General features: G+C 43.5%; 1 protein-coding gene across 8 annotated transcripts in view; it reads right to left on the bottom strand.

The window, feature by feature from the left end:
• LAMA2 (laminin subunit alpha 2) overlaps positions 1 to 21,742 on the bottom strand; it is a 593,715-nt gene that overhangs the window by 412,020 nt on the left and 159,953 nt on the right. For all 8 annotated transcript variants that reach the window (XM_075268017.1, XM_075268020.1, XM_075268018.1 and 5 more), the window contains exon 4: positions 20,172 to 20,414. In XM_075268017.1, the coding sequence (XP_075124118.1) occupies positions 20,172 to 20,414 (243 nt within the window). The remainder of the gene's footprint in view (positions 1 to 20,171; positions 20,415 to 21,742) is intronic.

The following is a 21,742-nucleotide window of genomic DNA, read 5'->3' as shown; positions in this document are numbered from 1 at the left end:
AGTGCCATTGTCTGACTGGGAATTCAAAGAGTATATTGGGAATACAAATACCCTCATTTCTTGCTACTGCCATATAGTGCCAGTTTCTGACTGGGAATTCAAAGAATATATTGGGGTTACGTGCACCCACAATTTTTACTACTGGTATACAGTGCCATTGTCTGACTGGGAATTCAAAGAATATATTGGGGTTATGTGCACCCACAATTTTTACTACTGGTATACAGTGCCATTGTCTGACTGGGAATTCAAAGAGTATATTGGGAATACAAATACCCTCATTTCTTGCTACTGCCATATAGTGCCAGTGTCTGACTGGTAATTCAAAGAATATATTGGGGTTACGTGCACCCACAATTTTTACTACTGGTATACAGTGCCATTGTCTGACTGGGAATTCAAAGAGTATATTGGGAATACAAATACCCTCATTTCTTGCTACTGCCATATAGTGCCAGTTTCTGACTGGTAATTCAAAGAATATATTGGGGTTACGTGCACCCACAATTTTTACTACTGGTATACAGTGCCATTGTCTGACTGGGAATTGAAAGAATATATTGGGGTTACGTGCACCCACAATTTTTACTACTGGTATACAGTGCCATTGTCTGACTGGGAATTCAAAGAGTATATTGGGAATACAAATACCCTCATTTCTTGCTACTGCCATATAGTGCCAGTTTCTGACTGGTAATTCAAAGAATATATTGGGGTTACGTGCACCCACAATTTTTACTACTGGTATACAGTGCCATTGTCTGACTGGGAATTCAAAGAGTATATTGGGAATACAAATACCCTCATTTCTTGCTACTGCCATATAGTGCCAGTTTCTGACTGGGAATTCAAAGAATATATTGGGGTTACGTGCACCCACAATTTTTACTACTGGTATACAGTGCCATTGTCTGACTGGGAATTCAAAGAATATATTGGGGTTACGTGCACCCACAATTTTTACTACTGGTATACAGTGCCATTGTCTGACTGGGAATTCAAAGAGTATATTGGGAATACAAATACCCTCATTTCTTGCTACTGCCATATAGTGCCAGTGTCTGACTGGTAATTCAAAGAATATATTGGGGTTACGTGCACCCACAATTTTTACTACTGGTATACAGTGCCATTGTCTGACTGGGAATTCAAAGAGTATATTGGGAATACAAATACCCTCATTTCTTGCTACTGCCATATAGTGCCAGTTTCTGACTGGTAATTCAAAGAATATATTGGGGTTACGTGCACCCACAATTTTTACTACTGGTATACAGTGCCATTGTCTGACTGGGAATTCAAAGAATATATTGGGGTTACGTGCACCCACAATTTTTACTACTGGTATACAGTGCCATTGTCTGACTGGGAATTCAAAGAGTATATTGGGAATACAAATACCCTCATTTCTTGCTACTGCCATATAGTGCCAGTTTCTGACTGGTAATTCAAAGAATATATTGGGGTTACGTGCACCCACAATTTTTACTACTGGTATACAGTGCCATTGTCTGACTGGGAATTCAAAGAATATATTGGGGTTATAAATACCCTCATTTCTTGCTACTGCCATATAGTGCCAGTTTCTGACTGGGAATTCAAAGAATATATTGGGGTTACGTGCACCCACAATTTTTACTACTGGTATACAGTGCCATTGTCTGACTGGGAATTCAAAGAGTATATTGGGAATACAAATACCCTCATTTCTTGCTACTGCCATATAGTGCCAGTTTCTGACTGGGAATTCAAAGAATATATTGGGGTTACGTGCACCCACAATTTTTACTACTGGTATACAGTGCCATTGTCTGACTGGGAATTCAAAGAATATATTGGGGTTACGTGCACCCACAATTTTTACTACTGGTATACAGTGCCATTGTCTGACTGGGAATTCAAAGAGTATATTGGGAATACAAATACCCTCATTTCTTGCTACTGCCATATAGTGCCAGTGTCTGACTGGTAATTCAAAGAATATATTGGGGTTACGTGCACCCACAATTTTTACTACTGGTATACAGTGCCATTGTCTGACTGGGAATTCAAAGAGTATATTGGGAATACAAATACCCTCATTTCTTGCTACTGCCATATAGTGCCAGTTTCTGACTGGTAATTCAAAGAATATATTGGGGTTACGTGCACCCACAATTTTTACTACTGGTATACAGTGCCATTGTCTGACTGGGAATTCAAAGAATATATTGGGGTTATAAATACCCTCATTTCTTGCTACTGCCATATAGTGCCAGTTTCTGACTGGTAATTCAAAGAATATATTGGGGTTACGTGCACCCACAATTTTTACTACTGGTATACAGTGCCATTGTCTGACTGGGAATTCAAAGAGTATATTGGGAATACAAATACCCTCATTTCTTGCTACTGCCATATAGTGCCAGTTTCTGACTGGGAATTCAAAGAATATATTGGGGTTACGTGCACCCACAATTTTTACTACTGGTATACAGTGCCATTGTCTGACTGGGAATTCAAAGAGTATATTGGGAATACAAATACCCTCATTTCTTGCTACTGCCATATAGTGCCAGTTTCTGACTGGGAATTCAAAGAATATATTGGGGTTACGTGCACCCACAATTTTTACTACTGGTATACAGTGCCATTGTCTGACTGGGAATTCAAAGAATATATTGGGGTTACGTGCACCCACAATTTTTACTACTGGTATACAGTGCCATTGTCTGACTGGGAATTCAAAGAGTATATTGGGAATACAAATACCCTCATTTCTTGCTACTGCCATATAGTGCCAGTGTCTGACTGGTAATTCAAAGAATATATTGGGGTTACGTGCACCCACAATTTTTACTACTGGTATACAGTGCCATTGTCTGACTGGGAATTCAAAGAGTATATTGGGAATACAAATACCCTCATTTCTTGCTACTGCCATATAGTGCCAGTTTCTGACTGGTAATTCAAAGAATATATTGGGGTTATAAATACCCTCATTTCTTGCTACTGCCATATAGTGCCAGTTTCTGACTGGTAATTCAAAGAATATATTGGGGTTACGTGCACCCACAATTTTTACTACTGGTATACAGTGCCATTGTCTGACTGGGAATTCAAAGAATATATTGGGGTTATAAATACCCTCATTTCTTGCTACTGCCATATAGTGCCAGTTTCTGACTGGTAATTCAAAGAATATATTGGGGTTACGTGCACCCACAATTTTTACTACTGGTATACAGTGCCATTGTCTGACTGGGAATTCAAAGAGTATATTGGGAATACAAATACCCTCATTTCTTGCTACTGCCATATAGTGCCAGTTTCTGACTGGGAATTCAAAGAATATATTGGGGTTACGTGCACCCACAATTTTTACTACTGGTATACAGTGCCATTGTCTGACTGGGAATTCAAAGAATATATTGGGGTTACGTGCACCCACAATTTTTACTACTGGTATACAGTGCCAATTTCTAACTAGGAATTCAAAATGCGCAAGGCTCCCGGAAAGGGACGTGGACGAGGCCGTGGGCGAGGTCGGGGGAATGGTTCTGGGGAGCAAGGTAGCAGTGAAGCCACAGGGCGTCCCGTGCCTACTCCTGTGGGGCAGCAAGCATTGCGCCACTCCACAGTGCCAGGGTTGCTTGCCACATTAACTAAACTGCAGGGTACAAACCTTAGTAGGCCCGAGAACCAGGAACAGGTCTTGCAATGGCTGTCAGAGAACGCTTACAGCACATTGTCCAGCAGCCAGTCAGACTCTGCCTCCTCTCCTCCTATTACCCAACAGTCTTGTCTTCCTTCCTCCCAAAATTCCGAAGCTTTACAGAACAATAACCCAAACTGTCCCTGCTCCCCAGAGCTGTTCTCCGCTCCTTTCATTGTCCCTCAACCTGCCTCTCCACGTCACGATTCCACGAACCTAACAGAGGAGCATCTGTGTCCAGATGCTCAAACACTAGAGTCTCCTCCATCTCCGTTCGATTTGGTGGTGGATGACCAGCAACCCACCCTCATCGACGATGATGTGACGCAGTTGCCGTCAGGGCATCCAGTTGACCGGCGCATTGTGCGGGAGGAGGAGATGAGACAGGAGTTGGAAGAGGAAGTGGTGGATGATGAGGACACTGACCCGACCTGGACAGGGGGGATGTCAAGCGGGGAAAGTAGTGTGGATGTTGAGGCAGGTGCAGCACCAAAAAGGGTAGCTAGAGGCAGAGGCAGAGGTCAGCAGCTTAGGCGAAGCCAGGCCACACCCGGAATCTCCCAAGATGTTCCAGTTCGTACCCAGCCCCGAAAAACTCCCACCTCGAGGGCACGTTTCTCGAAGGTGTGGAGTTTTTTCAAGGAATGCGCCGAGGACAGATATAGTGTTGTCTGCACAATTTGCCTCTCGAAATTGATTAGGGGCTCTGAGAAGAGCAACCTGTCCACCACTTCAATGCGCCGTCATTTGGAATCCAAGCACTGGAATCAGTGGCAGGCAGCAACGGCAGGACAAAGGCCGCCTGCCGTTCACGCCACTGCCACTGCCTCTGCCACTGCCTCTGCCACTGCCACTGCTGACTGTGCTGGCGATGCACTCCAGAGGACGAGCCAGGACACCACTTCATCTGCCTCCGCCACTTTGTTGACTTCTACCTCATCCTCCCCTGGTCCTGTCTTATCTCCTTCTCCTGCACCATCAAAGGCACCATCAGGCGTTTCTTTACAACAACCCACCATCTCTCAGACATTGGAGCGGCGGCAGAAATACACTGCTAACCACCCACACGCGCAAGCCTTGAACGCCAACATCGCTAAACTGCTGGCCCAGGAGATGTTGGCGTTCCGGCTTGTTGAAACTCCCGCCTTCCTGGACCTGATGGCAACTGCGGCACCTCGCTATGCCGTCCCTAGCCGTCACTACTTCTCCCGGTGTGCCGTCCCCGCCTTGCACCAGCACGTGTCACTCAACATCAGGCGGGCCCTTAGTTCCGCGCTTTGCACAAAGGTCCACTTGACCACCGACGCGTGGACAAGTGCATGCGGACAGGGACGCTACATTTCACTGACGGCACACTGGGTGAATGTAGTTGAGGCTGGGACTGCTTCCCAAACTGGCCCGGTGTACCTCGTCTCCCCGCCTAACATTCCTGGCAGGGACACGAGAAGAACACCCCCCTCCTCCTCCTCCTCTACCGCCTCCTCCTCCGCCACCGCCTCCTCCTCCGCCACCGCCTCCTCCTCCGCTGTTAGATTGACCCCAGCTACGAGTTGGAAACGTTGCAGCACTGGCGTTGGTAGACGTCAGCAGGCTGTGCTGAAGCTGATCAGCTTGGGGGACAGACAGCACACTGCCTCCGAGGTGAGGGATGCCCTCCTCGATGAGACGGCAATATGGTTTGAGCCGCTGCACCTGGGCCCAGGCATGGTCGTTTGTGATAACGGCCGGAACCTGGTAGCAGCTCTGGAGCTTGCCGGACTCCAACATGTTCCATGCCTGGCCCACGTCTTCAACCTAGTGGTGCAACGTTTCCTAAAGAGCTACCCCAATGTTCCAGAGCTACTGGTGAAAGTGCGGCGCATGTGCGCCCACTGTCGCAAGTCGACAGTAGCCGCTGCTAGCTTAAAATCTCTCCAGCAACGCCTGCATGTGCCACAACACCGGCTTTTGTGCGACGTCCCCACACGCTGGAACTCAACGTTTCAGATGTTGAATAGAGTGGTTGAGCAGCAGAGACCTTTGATGGAATACCAGCTACAAAACCCTAGGGTGCCACAAAGTCAGCTGCCTCAGTTTCACATCCATGAGTGGCCATGGATGAGAGACCTTTGTGACATCCTACGGGTCTTTGAGGAGTCCACAAGGAGGGTGAGCTCTGAGGATGCGATGGTGAGCCTTACAATCCCGCTCTTGTGTGTTCTGAGAGAATCCCTGATTGACATCAGGGATAACTCAGATCACACAGAGGAGTTAGGGATAGCATCCGATCCGTCACAGCTGGAGAGTAGGTCCACACATCTGTCCGCTTCACTGCGTTTAATGGAGGAGGAGGAGGAGGAGGAGGAAGAAGAGTTGTCCGATGATGTGATGGTGATACAGGAGGCTTCCGGGCAACTTCGAATTGTCCCATTGTTGCAGCGCGGATGGGTAGACATGGAGGATGAGGAGGAAATGGAGATTGAACTTTCCGGTGGGGCCAGAGGAGTCATGCCAACTAACACTGTGGCAGACATGGCTGAGTTCATGTTGGGGTGCTTTACAACCGACAAGCGTATTGTCAAAATCATGGAGGACAACCAGTACTGGATCTTTGCTATCCTTGACCCCCGGTATAAAAACAACATCTCGTCTTTTATTCCGGTAGAGGGGAGGGCCAATCGCATCAATGCTTGCCACAGGCAATTGGTGCAGAATATGATGGAGATGTTTCCAGCATGTGACGTTGGCGGCAGGGAGGGCAGTTCCTCCAGTAGGCAACCAAGTTCTCACCGGTCCACACAAACGAGGGGCACACTGTCTAAGGTCTGGGACACCTTGATGGCACCCCCTCGCCAAAGTGCCGCCACGGAGGGTCCTAGTGTCACCAGGCGTGAGAAGTATAGGCGCATGTTGCGGGAATACCTTTCCGACCACAGCCCTGTCCTCTCCGACCCCTCTGCGCCCTACACGTATTGGGTGTCGAAGTTGGACCTGTGGCTTGAACTTGCCCTATATGCCTTGGAGGTGCTGTCCTGTCCTGCCACCAGCGTCCTATCTGAGAGGGTGTTCAGTGCAGCCGGTGGCATCATCACTGACAAGCGCACCCGTCTGTCAGCTGAGAGTGCCGACCGGCTCACTTTGATAAAAATGAACCACCACTGGGTAGAGCCGTCATTTTTGTGCCCACCTGTGTAAAGCACCCCAACATGAAACTCCATGTCTGTACTCAACCTCTCCAATTCCTCCGCATCCTCATACTCATCCACCATAAGCGTTGCACAATTCTGCTAATACTAGGCTCCCTCCACCCTGATTTCCCCCAACTCTGCTGGTTAGAGGCTCCCTCCACCCTGATTTCCACCAACTCTGCTGGTTAGAGGCTCCCTCCACCATGAATTTGCCCAAACTGGGCTGTTTAGAGGCTCCCTCCACCATGAATTTGCCCAAACTGGGCTGTTTAGAGGCTCCCTCCACCATGAATTGGTCCAAACTGGGTTTTTTAGAGGCTCCCTCCACCATGAATTGGTCCAAACTGGGCTGGTTAGAGGCTCCCTCCACCATGAATTTGCCCAAACTGGGCTGTTTAGAGGCTCCCTCCACCATGAATTGGTCCAAACTGGGCTGGTTAGAGGCTCCCTCCACCATTAATTGGTCCAAACTGGGCTGGTTAGAGGCTCCCTCCACCATGAATTGGTCCAAACTGGGTTTTTTAGAGGCTCCCTCCACCATGAATTTGCCCAAACTGGGCTGTTTAGAGGCTCCCTCCACCATGAATTGGTCCAAACTGGGCTGGTTAGAGGCTCCCTCCACCATTAATTGGTCCAAACTGGGCTGGTTAGAGGCTCCCTCCACCATGAATTGGTCCAAACTGGGCTGGTTAGAGGCTCCCTCCACCATGAATTTGCCCAAACTGGGCTGTTTAGAGGCTCCCTCCACCATTAATTGGTCCAAACTGGGCTGGTTAGAGGCTCCCTCCACCATGAATTTGCCCAAACTGGGCTGTTTAGAGGCTCCCTCCACCATGAATTGGTCCAAACTGGGTTTTTTAGAGGCTCCCTCCACCATGAATTGGTCCAAACTGGGCTGGTTAGAGGCTCCCTCCACCATGAATTTCCCAAAACTTGGCTGTTTAGAGGCTCCCTCCACCATGAATTGGTCCAAACTGGGCTGGTTAGAGGCTCCCTCCACCGTGAATTTCCCAAAACTTGGCTGTTTAGAGGCTCCCTCCACCATGAATTGGTCCAAACTGGGCTGGTTAGAGGCTCCCTCCACCATTAATTGGTCCAAACTGGGCTGGTTAGAGGCTCCCTCCACCATGAATTGGTCCAAACTGGGTTTTTTAGAGGCTCCCTCCACCATGAATTTGCCCAAACTGGGCTGTTTAGAGGCTCCCTCCACCATGAATTGGTCCAAACTGGGCTGGTTAGAGGCTCCCTCCACCATTAATTGGTCCAAACTGGGCTGGTTAGAGGCTCCCTCCACCATTAATTGGTCCAAACTGGGCTGGTTAGAGGCTCCCTCCACCATGAATTTGCCCAAACTGGGCTGGTTAGAGGCTCCCTCCACCATGAATTGGTCCAAACTGGGTTTTTTAGAGGCTCCCTCCACCATGAATTTGCCCAAACTGGGCTGGTTAGAGGCTCCCTCCACCATGAATTGGTCCAAACTGGGGTTTTTAGAGGCTCCCTCCACCATGAATTTGCCCAAACTGGGGTGTTTAGAGGCTCCCTCCACCATGAATTTGCCCAAACTCTGCTGGTTAGAGGCTCAATCCACCCTGATTTTCAAAACAAATGTTGGTGCCAACCTCAACTTACTACAAGGGCCAAATTCACTGCTGGTGACAAGCTCTCCTCACTGCAAGTGCCAAATACACATGTTTCAAGGTGTTTTCCTACTGTCAGAGAGGTGGTATTGAGTGTGTAAAGTGTGTAGTTGTTAGGCTGTGATGTTGGGGTAATAGAGGGTCTTTGGTGTGTTAGATGCCCCCAGACATGCTTCCCCTGCTGTCCCAGTGTCATTCCAGAGGTGTTGGCATCATTTCCTGGGGTGTCATAGTGGACTTGGTGACCCTCCAGACACGGATTTGGGTTTCCCCCTTAACGAGTATCTGTTCCCCATAGACTATAATGGGGTTCGAAACCCGTTCGAACACACGAACATTGAGCGGCTGTTCGAATCGAATTTCGAACCTCGAACATTTTAGTGTTCGCTCATCTCTAGTAAGTAACAGTGTTTTTTATGTTGGTATACCCCCCCGGTCTCCGATTATTATACTCAGGGGTCTGAAAAGATTCCTAGTTACGCCACTGAATAGATCTAATATCCGAGGTCTACCGTACACTCTTCAACTATGATTGGCTTATAGGATTGAGTGTCCCTCCCATAAGCCTCCTCTCTTCCTCACTCACCCCCTGTCCCTTTGCACTTTAATTGCTAATCCATATCCCCTCATTTCTCTCCTGTTGGTTATTGTACCTTTTTATCTCCATTATTTTTCTATGTATATGTCAACTTCAAATGTAAAATAGTTCCTCTGTTGTGTGCCTATGTTATCCCACATTTTTGTAGTGATATTGCGATTATTCTGGTTTTTTTATTATTTGCACTATTTCAATAAATACTTTTTGAAACTAAAGAGGTCAACATACCATATAAGTGGGCCCGTAAAGGGGGTGTTATATCATGTGGGGGCCATTAAACAGCATTATAACAGGTGCCTGATCAGAAGCTTGCAATGGGGCCTGGTCTTTTCTATTTACACCCCAGTGTATGGATACTGAATAACCCACAAATAGCTATACAGTACCCGTGCAGTAATTGTCATACTTTGCCCTCTTTTGGCTAATTATGTCTAGTGAATGACAGAGTGGGGCAGGTTTATTAGGATTGGTATTTTGTACCCTAGTCTTAATAAAGGCCCTGAGAGGTTTATGCAGTGCCTGCTGTCTCTTCATAAATCAATTGGTTGTCCCTGCACCAACTGGTATAGTTTTTCAATATAACTCATGTCAGAAAACTGGTGGAGTTATAAGGAATAAATTGAGTTGAGGCATCCTTGCCATGGTTTTCCTTACTCACATTCACACAATGTGGAGAGCGAGGTGTGAATCAGGGCTTGTGGTGCAGGTTGGTGCAAGAAATGTTTGGCACCAAATGTGTGCCACAATAGGATTCCTCTATGCCAAAAACTGACATAAAGGGATTGATTAATTCCTTTTTTTTTAACCATTCTCTCTACACCAGTTTTCTAGCATAGATGGATGATAATGAGGCCCACGTATGGCATAAGAACTTTTATTGTGCCAAATGTGCACCACAAGCCCTGATCCGTACCTTGCTATCACATTGTGCAAATGTAATACTATTACTTATGGGGTGGTTGCTATTGTAGCACTATTACAGTAATAGTGCCTCCCTTGGTAATAGTCCTCCTATACAGTCCTATGAAAAAGTTTGGGCACCCCTATTAATCTTAATCATTTTTAGTTCTAAATATTTTGGTATTTGCAACAGCCATTTCAGTTTGATATATCTAATAACTGATGGACACAGTAATATTTCAGGATTGAAATGAGGTTTATTGTACTAACAGAAAATGTGCAATATGCATTAAACCAAAATTTGACCAGTGCAAAAGTATGGGCACCTCAACAGAAAAGTGATATTAATATTTAGTAGATCCTCCTTTTGCAAATATAACAGCCTCTAGTCGCTTCCTGTAGCTTTTAATCAGTTCCTGGATCCTGGATAAAGGTATTTTGGACAAACAATTCAAGTTCAGTTAAGTTAGATGGTCGCCGAGCATGGACAGCCCGCTTCAAATCATCCCATAGATGTTCAATGATATTCAGGTCTGGGGACTGGGATGGCCATTCCAGAACATTGTAATTGTTCCTCTGCATGAATGCCTGAGTTGATTTGGAGCATTGTTTTGGATCATTGTCTTGCTGAAATATCCATCCCCGGCGTAACTTCAACTTCGTCACTGATTCTTGAACATTATTCTCAAGAATCTGCTGATACTGAGTGGAATCCATGCGACTCTCAACTTTAACAAGATTCCCGGTGCCGGCATTGGCCACACAGCCCCAAAGCATGATGGAACCTCCACCAAATTTTACAGTGGGTAGCATGTGTTTTTCTTGGAATGCTGTTTCTTTTTGGACGCCATGCATAACGTCTTTTTTTATAACCAAACAACTCAATCTTTGTTTCCAAAATGAAGTTGGCTTCTCCAAATGTGCTTTTGCATACCTCAGGCAACTCTATTTGTGGCGTACGTGCAGAAACGGCTTCTTTCTCATCACTCTCCCATGCAGCTTCTCCTTGTGCAAAGTGCGCTGTATAGTTGACCGATGCACAGTGACACCATCTGCAGCAAGATGATGCTGCAGCTCTTTGGAGGTGGTCTGTGGATTGTCCTTGACTGTTCTCACCATTCTTCTTCTCTGCCTTTCTGATATTTTTCTTGGCCTGCCACTTCTGGGCTTAACAAGAACTGTCCCTGTGGTCTTCCATTTCCTTACTATGTTCCTCACAGTGGAAACTGACAGGTTAAATCTCTGAGACAACGTTTTGTATCCTTCCCCTGAACAACTATGTTGAACAATCTTTGTTTTCAGATCATTTGAGAGCGGGCTGTCCATGTTCGGCGACCATCAAACTTAACTGAACTTGAATTGTTTTGTAGAAAGAAATGGTCCAAAATACCTTCATCCAGGATCCAGGAACTGATTAAAAGCTACAGGAAGCAACTAGAGGCTGTTATCTTTGCAAAAGGAGGATGTACTAAATATTAATGTCACTTTTCTGTTGAGGTGCCCATATTTTTGCACCGTTCAAATTTTGGTTTAATGCATATTGCGCGTTTTCTGTTAGTACAATAAACCTCATTTCAATCCTGAAATATTACTGTGTCCATCAGTTATTAGATATATCAAACTGAAATGGCTGTTGCAAACACCAAAATATTTAGAACTAAAAATGATTAAGATTAATAGGGGTGCCCAAACTTTTTCATAGGACTGTATGTAATACTATTCCTTATGTGTGGAGGGTAATTACCTGCGGAGAGGTTCTATTACTGTGATAGTGCCATAATAGAGCCCCACAATGGGTAACTGCCCCCCATAAGTAATTCTATTACTAATACTATTAATTATAGGTAGGGAATTGTTACTGTACTAATGCCCCCCCCCCCCCTTCTCCCCACATACTGATCTCTGAACCGTATATCAAGGCCCGAACCCTGATGCGATCTTCATGATTTTGGAGTCGGGAAGGAATTTTTTCCCCTGAAATAGGGCAATTGGCATGAGCCTCATGGGGTTTTTTGATTTCCCCTGGATCAACACTGTAGGGGATTGTAGGGTTATAGGTTGGACTTGATGGACTATTGTCTTTATCCAACCTCATCTACTATGTAACTATGTAACTATGTAACTGTCTATTCTTCCAGCTCCCGACTCCTGCTCTAAGATACTGCAGCACTCTAACATTCATGAACACCAAAGAAAAAGACATGTAAAAATGATGACTTGTGCAACAGAAGGGATAATAAGACCTTGAAGAAATGAGGTTTTTATTGTTTGATCTTGTTTTATTGTTCATACTTGTTAGTTTTAGTATTTTGTTCTGAATTGTTTACTAAGAATAATGAAACAAAAACCTCACATTGTTCTATGGAATATTAGCCAATTCCACAATTGTTGCAGGAAATAAGCCTCCTATATTTTTCTTCTCATGGCACAGATATCACAACTAATAGATGGCTTGCTGCTCCGGTAAATTAAAGGAAACAACATGAGCTTGTTTCTAGGGTATTGTTAATGAGTACAGATCTGTTTCAAATGCCATGTTTTAAATTTCTGGTGAAATGTCATGGGCTGCGCTTGTCACACTCTTCCTAACTCTTTCAGTCCCCAAAGAGTTTTGGGAAATGTCAGCCTAATGAACTGTTTAGCAAATATTGTTGTGTCATTGACAACTATACCCTTCAGCTCAGTTCTTAATGGGACCTCTGTTCAACATTATCCCGTTACTTGCTTGTGTCACCTTTCTCTTCCAAATGCATGTTGGAATGACAAATTGCAATAGCTTTCAGCTTTATTTTTCTACACTGTTAGAAATGACTCCATCTGTTCTTCTTGGATAAGACAGCAGATATTTTTTTATGATAGTTCAACCTATTATGTTAAAATATAAAACACACATATCTGCTGGACAAAAATATGTTGGATGGCTTCACAGCTATGTATTCCAATAAACACTGCATACATATTAATATATAGGATCATTTGCCTTCTCGTTTCTCTCCACATAAAGCAGTGCTTTAAACTGAAATGGCTTTGAACGTGGAAAAATCTAAACATAAGAAATATGTTGGAACTTAAAATTTTGTATTGGAATCAACTAGAAGTGTCTGTTACTCAAATTACAGTGCCAGTATACAGGTATACTTTTATTGATATAAGGGTACATCAAAGATATAACTTATTATTAGAGATGAGCGAACAGTAAAATGTTCGAGGTTCGATATTCGTTTCGAGTAGCCCCTTAATATTCGACTACTCGAATGGAATATCAAACCCTATTATAGTCTATGGGGGGGAAATGCTCATTTCAGGGGTAGGCAACGTTCGATCAAATTACACTTACCAAGTCCACGAGTGAGGGTCGGGTTGGATCCTCTGTGCAGTCTTCTCCTTGCAGCGTCCCCACGGCATCTTCCGGCTCTGAATTCACTCTGCCAGGCATCGGTCCTGGGCAGAGCCAACTGCGCATGTCCGCACTACAAGCGGACATGCGCAGTCGGCTCTGCCCAGGCCTGATACCTGGCAGAGTGAATGAAGAGCCGGAAGACGCCGCGGGGGAAGCTGCAGGGAGAAGACTTCTAAAGGTAGGAGAAGAACCAGCATTGATTGGCCGACTGTATAGCATTCGGCCAATCAATGCTGGTTCTGCATCGAACTTTTACATTCGAACAGCGAGTGGTACTCGATCGAGTACGAGTATTTCGAATACTGTAGTATTCGATGGAATACCTACTCGATCGAGTACTACTCCCTCATCTCTACTTATTATGTATACAGTAGTTTCACACACAGCGATTTTTTTAAACACCACAGTAATTTTTTATTTAGTTTCTTGATTTAAAGTCAGAAGTGGATCTAGCGAGAAGAATAACTACTTATTATATTCAGTCATTGACAAAAAAAAATAATGCACCCAAATGTCAAATCTGTGCAAAACTCAGCATGTAGTTCTGTCTCAAGAAAATATGTAAATTATTACAGGTACGGTCTGTTTAGACTCTGACTTTGGCCTCAAGGGGGTTCCTTCCCCTGCTCTATAAAAAGACTCTCAGAGGTTACCTTTTGGTGAGAGATTGACTACTAGACATGTTTCTACTATGCACTCAAGGGAATTTTAACCAGTCGACAAACAGAAGGAAAGTTGGAGTCACAGCGCCCGTTACATGTCCTGTCATTGACAGCCAGCCACTTTTCATTTGAAATGATTTTGTGAACAAGTAACTTGGAGGGCTATGGACTGTACCATATCATCCTTAGTGACAAATCCAGGTTCAGTTCAGGATCCAATGATTGGGGTCCGTGTGGTTTCTTATCTAACCATTTTTTAATGTGTATAGGTTTCTGTTCAGTGGCTCCCCGAGGAGACTCAACAAACAGTTAAGTAACTGGAGTTTGGGTTGACTTACAATAAATGATCCATTTCTTTTCTGCATTTCCTCACTGTAGAAATAATTATTTGTCCTTATGAGTTCTTATTTACTAAAAAAAAATTGGGATCTCTATTAATTAGCCATATTATGCAAAACACCCCTCTTGCTCTCCAAAGGAAAAGGGTATTCCCTGTACCAGCCCATTTGTTTCAAAGGTTACCATGTAATGCCTGGTTTTTCCTGTGGTTGCACTGCATTAAAACTGGACAAAAAACTTACAAAAATACTTAGGGAGTGGTCCTAAGTCAAAAGTTTGCTATAGGGTCCAGTCTTTGCTAGTTACACTCCTCAACTGCTAATTGGACAAGCCCAGGACACTTCCGAAAATGTAGAAGCCTCCCAGGTTGACACGATAACCTTAAAGGTATAGCAGCTGAATTCAAAATCCTGACATATATATATATATATATATATATATATATATATATATATATATATATTTGGATCAACCATAGACCGCACATGACCTGAATATAAGTAGGATCATATGCTGTCCTTGAGAAGGACTCCTACCACTTCTTTAGTTATCTATGGCGCTAGAGGTACCAGCTTCCCAAAGGCATCCTGTATCACAATCCTGTTCCTCATTTGTGGAACCCCTGTTGCAAATTCGGATGGAGTTGGGCAGGGGTTGTCAGCCTGACATATTCATTATAACTCATGCTCACATTATAACTCATAACTCACTAGGTTACATTACAGTAGATTTCTATTCTGTTGCTGGGATGAGTAGGTGATTTATGAAGATGCTGGAGCCTCTGTCAGGACCTTTATTAAAAATGATGTACAAAATACCAGTCTTAATAAATCTGTCCATAGTGTCTGAATTATTTGAACTGTCCACTTCTGTATATAGAATGCTGGTTTTCATTTTGTTTCAGTGTGATATTGAGTAGAGGTCAGAATACTGCAGATCCATTCAATATCTATGGGACTAACAGAAACAGACCTAGAGGCTTTAAATATTACAGTAGGTAGTAGGAAACATGTCTCTGTGCAGTTAAGAGGAATAAGGGTCTCAGTACCCCCTTTCTAGTGGCCGGGGGTGATCCAGAGGTGGAGACCCCAGTGATCATGCATTTATCATCTATCCACATCTTTCTGCTCTCTTCTGTTTCCCTCTTTTACGGCTCCCAGCTTTATTCCAAGGATAGGTAATAAATGTTTTCTGTGTGATAATCTTATTGTATACATTATGTACAATGTAATTATCATGTGGTCTTTGTTATAAATGTGTAACCTGAGCAGTAAAACTCATTCCAGAGACATTCTATGGAAACTCAAGGGTAAATATCTACAATAAGATTATTGCAGAGAAATAAATAGAAATGGTTCACTACAAAGAACATAACAGGATTGTAATGTATTCATTGTCATGAACTAAATTCATCAAGTCCATTAATTCTCAATTCATCATCTTGCATCCCATTTTAGCAATATAAATATATGTGTGTTACTTTCAGTACGGTGACAAGTTAGAATAAACAAATGATATTCACTGAAGTGACAGGGCCAAAAATGCATATCTGCATTATTTATAGGTTGTGTCATTTATGTGAATAGAAAGGGTTCTAGTCTTTAGATGTCTAAATCATGTTTCCTATAACATTAAGATTGTGATAGTGTCATTTCTCCTTAATTACCTATGCCTTAACAGATTGGTCTTCCCATCTGGTATTGAAGTATTATTGTTCTGGTACCATGCCAACATGTCACCACTGTGTCACTGAAACTAAGCTGGAATTACACTGTGCTTTGTGCATTATGTAATATTGCTGCTTTACTTCATTCCATCTGCATTATTTTATGGCGCTTCTGTGAGATTGGATCTTGTATTATTAAAGCTTAAGTCTGTTTAGTGTGTTAAAAGTCAAGATAGAATCATTATTGAGAGATTATGTGAGTTAAACTCTTATGGCATCCCGATATTCTAGACAGGCTTTACGTAACTGAATTATATCATTAAGTGCAACATTAAGTTTTATTTCTCTATTTTTATAGGGTTAAGGGGATATTGTCACTCCTTAGGGAGAGACCACCATATAGGTGTGTGGAGACTTATTAAGCCTTTAGCACTCCACTTCGCAAAGGATCATGGGAAGAATATGCAAATCTGTCTTCCATTATGTAATTAGGAAAACAGCTGCTGCCTCAGTATTGCAAACCAATAGAGGGCGCTCACTGGAATGTGCAAGCATGTCTTCCCTGATGTAGTTAGGAAGACAGAACTCCAGTGAAATAACCCAATAAAGGCTGCTCCCTTTCGCATCATGCTCAACCTTCCAAGAGGCCTTTGTTTTGCAATGACGCTGGGATTATTACCAGGTATAGTCTCTCAATCGAGGATGGCCATTTCGATGTACTTGCATCTCATCAGCTCAATGTAGAGAGGACTATAACCTGGTAGAGGCGAGAGGCTTAGACAGGGTTAAGGGGATATTGTTACATCATGGAAGACAGATTTGCATATTCTTCCCATGATCCTTTGCAAAGTGGAGTGTTAAAGGCTTAATAAATCTCCACACACCTATAAGGTGGTCTCTCCCTAAGGAGTGACAATATCCCCTTAACCCTGTCTAAGCCTCTCGCCTCTACCAGGTTATAGTCCTCTCTAAATCGAGGTTATCTTTACTGAGGTAAATGTTGGGAAAACAGTGGACTACATTTGGCGGAAGGGAGTCAGCCATTAAATGCAAGCTACTTCTCAAGATCTCAGACTTAGGCAGCAAACAGCATGCTTTCACTGTCATAGGATGCGCTGCCTGCCACCAGAGAACTCCTACTCACAAGTGTCTGTAAGGTGTGTCTGCTCAGCTGTGAGGCTGCTCAATTCCTCACGCTGTCCAACAAGCATTCAACTTGACTCTTCACAAACTGTTCTCCTCTCCCATAAGCAGTCAGAATACTAAGCTGTCTGCCAAATTGTCCTACTCACACAGAGCATGAGAACAGGCTCCTAGATACAGAGCCAATTCTGTCCTGGGTAATCTGGACATCACTACAATGGACCCCACATTTACCAACCCCTAAAGAGGTCTTACCACAAGATAACCTGCACCATCTAATATGACGTAGACACATAACACAGTACTATGCATTTCACATGTTTGCATTGTGCTCTGGTCTTAATATTTTCAGCAGAGGCACCAGAATTATAAAAGACTCCAACCTCCAATCCTTAATTATTCTAGCCCATTATGTGAGGTCCTGTGCACCAGACATGAAGTCTGTACCATTCATATACATCTGTACCATTGATGTCAGGTATAATTCATGGCAGCTTTCTGGCATAAGTTATAGTAAATCATACAGGCAGAGACAACTCAAATGAACCCTGTCCTTCCACACCCACTTTTCACAAATAACGGCTGAATAGTAATTTTTTTTTATAACAAAAAACAGCCAAGCAGAAAACACTTGCAACTTTTATGCCAGAAAACTGATATACTTGAATTTTGCCTACAGGGCCTACATTATAATTTATAAACTTGATATACAAAATAAGAAACATGTAGTATAGTTTGGTACAACACACATCAGTATGCCCCCATAACATCAGTATCTTCAGGCCCTTTCAAGCAGTAGCAATCTGGTTTACTGTATATTACTAGCTGTTGTGAAAGGAGTAGGCCCCTACACACTCTGATACCATTCATCTTGTGAAAGGAGTAGGCCCCTACACACTCTGACACCATTCATATTCTGAAAGAAGTAGGCCCCTACACACTCTGATACTATTCATATTGTGAAAGGAGTAGGCCCCTACACACTCGATACCGGTGGCTTAACTACCGCCCTAGCAGCAGAGGCAGCTGCCACAGGGCCCGGGACATTGAGGGCCCGGTGACAGCCGCTACCGCTACTATCATTATACTCGGGGGGTCTTTTCGGAAACATAACAAATACTGTTACTTACCTCTCCACGATCCTGGCCAGGCCTCCTTCCTTGTTGTCTGATGTCTCTGTCGTCACATGAACCCGGCCTGCATCCTGGGTCATGTGACGTCCGACGTCATTGCAGAAGGACGTCAACGGAGGCCGACAGTGTAGGAGCCGGGGGACAGGTAAGAAACAGTAGCTTTTAATGTTTTTATTCCCCCGGGTCTCCGATTATTATACTCTGGCGTCTGAAAAGACCTCAGAGTATAATAATTATTTATGGGTGTCCACAGTGGGAGATAATACTGTGTGCAGGAGCCACTATGGGGGATAATACTGTGTGCAGGGCCACTATGGGGGATAATACTGTGTGCAGGGGCCACTATGGGGGAAAATACAGTGTGCAGGGGCCACTATGGGGGATAATACTCTGTGCAGGGGCCACTATGGGGGATAATACTGTGTGCAGGGGCCACTATGGGGGAAAATACTGTGTGCAGGGGCCACTATGGGGGATAATACTCTGTGCAGGGGCCACTATGGGGGATAATACTCTGTGCAGGGGCCACTATGGGGGATAATACTCTGTGCAGGGGCTACTATTGGGGATAATACTGTTTACAGGGGCCACTATGGGGGATAATACTGTGTGCAGGTCCCACTATGGGGGGATAATAAAACGCACAGGAATGCTTAGGAGGGGGTCGGTCGAGGTCGCCGGTGTCGGTCGGAGGGGGGGGGAGGCCCATGTCAAAAGTTCGCCACGGGGCCCCACCATTCCTAGTTACGCCACTGCTCGATACCATTCATATTGTGAAAGGAGTAGACCTGTACACACTCTGATACCATTCATATTGTGAAAGGAGTAGACCTGTACACACTCTGATACCATTCATATTGTGAAAAGAGTAGACCCCTACACACTCTGATACCATTCATATTCTGAAAGGAGTAGACCTGTACACACTCTGATACCATTCATATTCTGAAAGGAGTAGACCTGTACACACTCTGATACCATTCATATTCTGAAAGGAGTAGACCTGTACACACTCTGATACCATTCAGTCTTTGACTAACTAAGACCATGTTGAAATACACCCTACTGACAAGGGGAAAGGTAACAGCCATTTGTTCATTTATTCATATTGTACATTTCCCAAGTAAGTAACAGCAGGATGACAGAGCTCTAAGAAAAGATGTCCCCGCATTGTTATTTCATAGCATTTACAAGTATCGGCTACAATAAACGCATGAGGAGAGATGGCAGGTCCTTTTCAAAGATAGATGTATACGAATATCTAATATTCTGCTGTCCTCTCTTTTATAGCTTTATTTTTGCATTCATATTTCTCTACACATACTTTTATACACAATAAAATAACATTTGCTGCTTGTTATTATTTTCTTGTATTTCAATTCTTCATTTTATTCTATGAGCTGTTTGACTTGTAGCCCAATATGAGATCTGAGACTTGGCTGTTCTGTACAGTGCACAGACATATAAATGTATACGCCATTCTCATTAGTATACAAAGTAAATGCATTTCGCACAAGCCCATTAAACAATCACAAACTTGCTGCCATTTCTGCATAATGTAATGAATTTTCTTTTTCAACTTTAAACTTGTGGGTGCATCTTTCTGTCACCTTTGCTTCGCTATCTGTCTTCTTTGTGCTGAAACATTACTCTGTGGAAATGTAAATGTGTTTCCCAATTCTCTGCCTCCCCTGTTATGTTACAAGCAATCAGAGAGCGCTGTCAGCCTGCAGTGTGCTGCTGTCAGGGAAATAAAACCTGTCAGTTAGAGCACGGTTAAGTCAGCTTTTGGCGCTGTCAAGTCTTTACAATTGCTTCATTGCACAATTTACCTCTCCATTTTCAAGTGGGTGAATCCTTGAATAATGAGATGTACAGATAACTTCATCGTCCTGCACGTATGAGGGTATGCCAGGTCGGGGAATAATATTATACCGGGTCAAACACTCGCTGTCAGTGATGGCATAGTACTGCCATGGTTTATAAGTGATACCGTCAAGAGATCTTTCTAAAATCCAGTTTCCAGGCCGTGGGGAATTGGCAGCTTTAACGATAACATAAGCAATCTGGAAAACCTGCAAAAAAAAGACACAAAAGATATTTTAACACATTGAAACAAAAAGTATCTAAAAATCAGGCATTTTCAATATCTATGTTACCATGATGTAATACTGTGCTATCACATAGCATTCACATGACTAGTAAAACAGTCTAGCTGAGCTGGGCCTACCCTTCCAACCCCCCCCTTATCTTTCTTGTACCCCAAGAAACATGCAGACACCAAGCTGGAAGTAAAGACCACAGTGGCATTTATTAAAACATTAAATTTAGATAAATAATAACTTAAAACCACATGACCATAAATATCCCATAATTAACATTTAAATAACATGCAAATAACCAACATATATAACACAAACCTCATAGACCTATATCTATATAAATACCTGTCCCCATCTATAAACACTAGCTGCACCTAAAAGGAGGGGTCCCTAAAGGCAGCAATCCCAGACCTTCAAATTTTACAGTAGAAAATATCAGAAAAAAATGGAAATAGTCCACACTGCTCCAAGGGAATCTTAAAATCTAACTATTAATTTTCAAATTTTACCCCCAGCCAGAATCCACCTGGCCTAGGGGCACTAACATTGCAGTATATCTCCATCCTGGGTACCAAGACCACACAACATATAAAACCAGTCTGGATCCCCAACCAGGATCCACCTTGTCATCCACTTAAATTTTCCACTTATGCCTCCAAAATACCCCTCCTTAGTACGCCGCCATGACAAAGACAAATTGACAGAGGGTGTGCGGGACAACTTTCTGTCTCAACTCCTATTCTGGTTGTCCCCCCCCCCCCCTCACTTTTATATAACCTGTAAATACTCCCTACCTCTTCTCCCTTCATCCTCTTTACTACCATGTGCCCCCTCCACTACCCCTTTGGGTCCGCTCCGTGGGGTTTTCTCTAAAAGAAAATCGCCATTATCATCTAAACATGAAAATAGTAAAAGGCTATACAAAAAACGTAAATATTACAAGGACATGTTGGTGTCTTATTCCTATATACCATGTTGCTTCTTTCCATTGTTTTCCTAGGCATGACTTGCACAATCACAAACACATGATGGCACATCAGGGCACAGAGCTTCTTCTAAATGTGGCAAACTATCAGTAGCGTCAAGCTTCCCCAATGTCATTGACCATTTTCTACATCTCCTAGTATGTATCGTCATTGACCATTTTGTGCATTTCCTAAGTATGTATTACCATTGATCATTGACTATGTGCATTGTTTTTACTGCAATGTTTATCCTGAAAAAGCTTTCCTGGATCGATACTAAAATCTATAACAGGATGTAAGACTTTCCTAAAATGGTAGACGTTTGAAGTGATTTAT

The sequence above is a fragment of the Leptodactylus fuscus genome, chromosome 3 (genome assembly GCF_031893055.1).
Source record: "Leptodactylus fuscus isolate aLepFus1 chromosome 3, aLepFus1.hap2, whole genome shotgun sequence".
Lineage (NCBI taxonomy): Eukaryota > Metazoa > Chordata > Amphibia > Anura > Leptodactylidae > Leptodactylus > Leptodactylus fuscus.
This window is presented reverse-complemented; position numbering and strand designations above follow the sequence as displayed.